The following is a 5,935-nucleotide window of genomic DNA, read 5'->3' as shown; positions in this document are numbered from 1 at the left end:
CATTGCATCATTTGCTCACCAAAGGATCCACTGCAGTGAATGGGTGCAGTCGATATGAGTCCAAATACACAGCTCTTCCCAAAGTCGTTGATTGATGGACTGGAGTTAAGTAAATTATTGTAATGTTTTCATTAACTGCTTTGCCTTGTGAGGTGAAAAGGACAGAAGATCAGTTTTGAAGAAGTGATATAATGGGTGAAATATTTCTCTAATCCCGCAAATATATATTGTAGCATACAGTTAAACAAAAAAAAAAAAGTACATAAATGAGTCATTTAAATGTTTTGTATTGTTTTTGTAATTTATACAGTACATAGAAAATATACAACAGAGTGAATCAACCACCTTCCGATCAGGGGACGTGCCCAATTGGGGGGCATGGGGGTTTATGACAAAGCCACAAGGGTAAACATGATGACTGGTTACCTGCTCATATTGTACTCATATCGTTAGCTAACTAATGTTATTTTGCTTAACTTACCTGAAAATGAGGTCCAATATCCCTTCTTTATTTTCATTTATGAATAAAATAATATTTTTGTACATTCAGTGGAATTGAGTTTCTTTATTTTAAAAATGAGTTGTTCTAAAACTGTACACATTTCTTCCATACTTATTTCAACAATACACAGTAACATTCATTTATAAATACAATTTTTCTTGTACTTTCAGTGGAATTCAGTTTCTTTAATATAAAAGAGTTGTTCTATAACTACACATATTTATAACATTCTTAGTTCAACAACATACAGTTACATTCAATTGTATATAAAATAATATTTTTGTACTTTCAGTGGAATTCAGTTTCTTGAATATAAAATTAGTTCTCAAACTATACAAATATTTCTCCCATACTTATTTCATCTCTGAAACATGCCTGTTAAAGGGACAGTTCATACAAAAATTAAAATTCTGTCATTAATCCTTCACCCTTATGTCGTTCCAAACCCGTAAGACCTTTGTTTATCTTTGGAACACAAATTAAGATATTTTTAATGAAACCCTGCATAGACAGCAATTACGGTTGAACCACTGATGTGACATGGACTATTTTACCAATGTCCTTCCAACGTTACACTTGCGTTGCTGTCTATGCAGGGTCAAAAAGCTCTCAGATTTCATAAAAAATATCTTGATGTGTGTTCTGAAGATGAATGAAGGTCTTACGAGTTTTGGAACAACATGGGGTTGAGAAATTAATAACAATTTTCATTTTTGGATGAACTATCCCTTTAAGAAGTGGGTGTGTATAGTATTCTTGAACTTATAAGCACAGGTTGGGCAGCCAATAGTTAAAAAAGAACTGGTCCAACTTAGCTTTCACAGACTGCCATTTGTCGCTGTCAAAGTGAATGCGTTCCAGGTGGAAGTCCTTTCTGGCTCTGACAAAGAAGTCACACCATGTCATTCCTGTGATTCCCATTTGTCCAATCATCTGATAATGGTATTCATGGCTGGCTTTGAGAGCAAACACACCATCTGGTCTTACATAAAAGTATTTGCACTCCAGTACACTGTCTACATTAGGACACTTGATTTCAAGTAACCCCAGAGCACCAGTACTGTCAACTACCTTCCGATCAGGTGATGTGCCCAAATGGGGGGCATGGGGGTTTATGACAAAGCCACAAGGGTAAACATGATTACTGGTTACCTGCTCATATTGTGCAGCTGCATCTGGCTCCAGTTCCAGCCCCCTTTTCATTGCCTGTGTCTGAACTGACCTTCTTTGTTTCTGCATACTGGTGGCAAGGCTGTTTAAGTCTGCAACTCGTGAGACTATCCTCTTAAATGTAGATGAAGTCAGACGCTGGAAACGAACACGGTGCCATAACTTACTGTTGCTCTGCCCCCTTGTTTCTTTCTCTAGTGCCTCAGCATCAGAGTGTGTAATAGTCATGCCACTATAAAAAGTGCTCTCCTTTTCATTAAGAGCTGTTGAGTATGTGCATGGTTGTGGTGGGAGAGGAAAAGGTGGGCAGGGATCAGTGGTGGTGGTAGTGGGCAACCTGATGACTTGGTAGGTCAATGCTGATCCATGAGGCATATGTCCAAATTCAGTTGCTACTTTGTCTACTGGGTGTCTCTTTGATGCCTCCAGCAGTCTGTACATTTGGCTGTTGCTTCCAATTTTAGCAAGGTTTTCATGAAGTTCATTAGCAAACTGATCGCTTGGTAGAGGGGTTGGAACAGGACAATAGACGTTGGGTATAATTCCATGACTTGATCTTTTATAGATTGTTTGAGGTGGATTAGTTGTTGGTGGCTTCAATTTTGAGATTTTAACCGTATTAATAGGTTTAGGGGCTAGACCCATAGAACGAGAAGGAATATGCCATGTCTGTGGCAGGGAGGTTTTGCTAACAACAGGTGGAACTGACTTGTACTCCATTTTGATATAGTGTGCCAGGGTATACAATAGCCCAATTTGATGATTGCAGTGGCCCAGGCCAGCTTTGCAGTTGCATTTTGACTGTCCGATGACAAAGGAACCCTCAGACGGAAATTCCATCTGGAAAAAAAAAAATTATAATGTACAAGTCATTATTTATTTAAAATGACAATATTAAAGTCAAGGTAGGTCAATGTAGGAAGTCAAGAAACTTCTAAAAGTGTCTAAAAAGTCTTCTAAAAGTGAAACTCACATACTATTCAGGTTTGCTTTTCACCTTATGTTTGGCTCTGGTTGTAGGAATCAACTAAGAGGACAACAGTGCACTAATTGTTGACAAGTACAGTAATTGTACTGAAATTGTCTTTAACGTGTGTGTGTATATACATGCATGTATGTATATGTGTGTGTGTATGTGCGTGTATACATGTATATATATATGTATGTATGTATGCATGTGTGTGTATATATGTACATGTATTTATGCATACACACTCACATATATGTATATGTATATGTGTATACACGTATACATATACATATATGTGAGTGTGTGTGTGTATGCATAAATACATGTACATATACATACATATACATATATATACACACACATATAGATATATATACACATATATACATATACATATATACATTTTTAGCTAATAAAAATACTAGTGTTCTAATAATTTCGGCCACCACTGCATATACACACATGCATGTGTGTGTGTGATATTAATGCAAAAAAATAACGTGCCAGAAACATATTTTCCTTTCCATTGATTTTCCTACAACCAGACTCATTATGAAAAAGGTGATTTATTTAGAAAGACAGAAAGGGGAAAACGAACAGAAACGAACTTTGGCACTTTAACTCTAGCGCCTGAACTCCTGAACTTCAACTCATGTAACAATTACCTGCACCATGTAAGGGTTATCGTTTTTTCGCATTGAGCGAAACGCCCTTGCCCTCACAACACAGCCTGAACCTGACTCACTTTTCCTGACTGCAAACATTGGAAAAAAATTCGAAATACTTGCCAACGTAAAATGTCCTTTGAAATTAAAACATGTCTTTCGAATGCTAAGGCAGATGTATCTTGCTAACATGTTTGGCTTCGCGTAAACTAAAGTTTACCTTACCTTCTATATCGTTGATGTAATCCTCTATCCAGTTGCTGTAGCCTTTTAAAAGCACAGCTCGGGGAATTCGACACCCCTCATCGGCCCATTTTTCAACATCTATAATGGAAAATCGCGGCAACAGCTGGAGGTTTGTAGTCCATGGCATGTTGTTGTTGTTGTTGTTTACTTCCGGCTTTCTTCCCACCGGAGCCTCGCTTTCGAATTCAATATGGCGGCCGCGTGAAATCAGTGTATTCTGCTTGAGACTCAGCTAACCAAGTTGATCATCAAACAATGTGATACTGCCTCATATTTTGCACCTGGATATGTACAATACTTCTAGGTCAATCTCTTTGTTGCTCAGCTATATACGGAAACAGGTTTAACTTTAAGCACAGTTAAGCTATAGATGTGTGCTTTATTTCATCATTACCATGGTTTCACTGTCAATACTGTAGTAAAACCATGGTTAATTTTGTAGGTACTGTGATTTTACTACAAAAACCATGGTTATTGTACTAAAACCAGTTAATTGTGTAGTTACCACGGTTTAATTTCAAATGCTGTAAGTAAAACCATGGTTAATTTTGTAGTTATCATGGTTTTACTCCAAATCCTATAGTAAAACCATGGTTTATTTTGTGGTTACTATGGTTTTAATACAAGAACCATATTTAAACCATGGTTCTTGTGGTAAAACCATGGTTAATTTTTGTAAGGGGGGTTTTAGGCTACTATTTATATGCAGAAATTGACTAAAAATGTCTTGCCATATGATACGCAATGGGTAGGATTAAGATGATCATATAAGACAATTTTTAATGGAATCCTTTAGGAACGCTTCCAAAATATGATAGACATTCTAATTGGAATCCTGTACAGGATTGAGAAGGAAACATTTTACAGATTCTGAAAAGGGGATGTGAACTTTTGTCCCGAAATGTAGTTCCTCAGAAATGGTTGAGGTTGCAAAAAAGTGGTTGCCGAGCAACATAGAGGCAACAAACAAAGGTGTGTATATTTGTAGATTAATTTATAACAGCTTCGAATGTGACTCAACCAATCAGAATCAAGGACTGGAACTGTCCGTTTTATACATTTAGTTTGAAACTCTTTCCACACTGAGGGGATCTGTCAGCCTTCTCTCTATTGTGAATTTTCATGTGCCTGTTAAGGTTTCCTTTTAAAGTGAAACTCTTTCCACATTGTTGGCAGGTAAGAAGGCTTTCCGTAATGTGAATTTTGTGGTGGACGTCAAGGTTTCCACTTTGATCAAAACTCTTTCCAGACTGAGGGGATCTGTTAGGCTTCTCTCTATTGTGAATCTTAATGTGCATGTTAAGGCTTCCTCGATTACTGAAACTCTTTCCACACTGTTTGCATGTGTGAGGCTTCTCTCCAGTGTGAACTCTCATGTGAGTGTGAAGGTTTCCTTTTTGCGTGAAACTCTTTCCACAATGTTGGCAGGTAAAAAGGCTCTCCAAAGTGTGAATTTGCCTGTGGGCATTAAGGGTTCCTTTTCGACTGAAACTTTTCCCACACACACGGCAGGTGAAGGGTTCCTTGCCAGTGTGAACTTTCATGTGGCTTTTAAGTTTTAATTTTATGCGGAAACTCTTTCCACACTGTTTGCAGGTATAAAGCCTCTCTCCAGGGTGAACTCTCAGATGGACTCTAAGGTTTCCAGGATTGCTGAAACTTCTTCCACATCGTTTGCAGATGAAAGGTTTCTCTCCAGTGTGAATTTTCATGTGGTTTTTAAGGTTTCCTTGTTGACTGAAACTCTTTCCACACTGACAGCATGTGAAGAGTTTTTTCCTGTGTGAATTCTCATGTGACTTTTAAGGCTTCCTTTTGAGTGAAACTCTTTCCACACTGCTGGCAGATGAAAGGCTTTTCTCCAGTGTGAATTTTCATGTGGACGTTAAGGCTTCCTTGATGACTGAAACTCTTTCCACACTGACAGCATGTGAAAGACTTCTGTCCTGTGTGAATTCTCATGTGACTTTCAAATTTTCCTTTTCGATTGAAACTCTTTCCACACTGTTGGCAGCTGAAAGTCTTTGTTTGAGTGTGTATTTTAATGTGGACTTCAAATTCTCCTTGTTGACTAAAACACTTTCCACAGTGAGTGCATGTGAAAGACCAGTCTCCTATGTGAATTCTAATGTGACTTTTAAGGTTTCCTTTTTGAGTGAAACTCTTTCCACACTGCTGGCAGATGAAAGGCTTTTCTCCAGTGTGAATTCTCATGTGTCTTTTAAGATTTCCTTGTTCACTGAAACTCTTTCCACAGTGACAGCATGTGAAAGACTTCTCTCCTGTATGAATCTTCATGTGACTTTTAAGGGTTCCTTTTCTGCTGAAACTCTTTCCACACTGTTGGCAGGTGAAAGGCTTCTCCCCAGTGTGCATTTTCAT

At 37.9% G+C, this 5,935-nt stretch overlaps 1 protein-coding gene across 1 annotated transcript; it reads right to left on the bottom strand.

Moving 5' to 3' along the window:
* Nucleotides 1-5,344: 5,344 nt before the first annotated feature.
* On the bottom strand, nt 5,345-5,935 carry LOC127159220 (gastrula zinc finger protein XlCGF57.1). Its single transcript, XM_051102110.1, has one exon. It carries the CDS (start codon nt 5,933-5,935, stop codon nt 5,345-5,347), a length of 591 nt encoding a protein of 196 aa, XP_050958067.1.

This window comes from Labeo rohita, unplaced genomic scaffold (assembly GCF_022985175.1).
Source record: "Labeo rohita strain BAU-BD-2019 unplaced genomic scaffold, IGBB_LRoh.1.0 scaffold_200, whole genome shotgun sequence".
Classification (NCBI taxonomy): domain Eukaryota; kingdom Metazoa; phylum Chordata; class Actinopteri; order Cypriniformes; family Cyprinidae; genus Labeo; species Labeo rohita.
Note: the sequence above shows the minus strand (reverse complement) of the source record. Positions and strands in the feature narration are given on the sequence as shown.

Coding starts and splice junctions, on each gene's coding strand:
- LOC127159220 (XM_051102110.1), bottom strand. CDS start 5,935: ATGAAAATGCACACTGGGGAGAAGCCTTTCACCTGCCAACAGTGTGGA.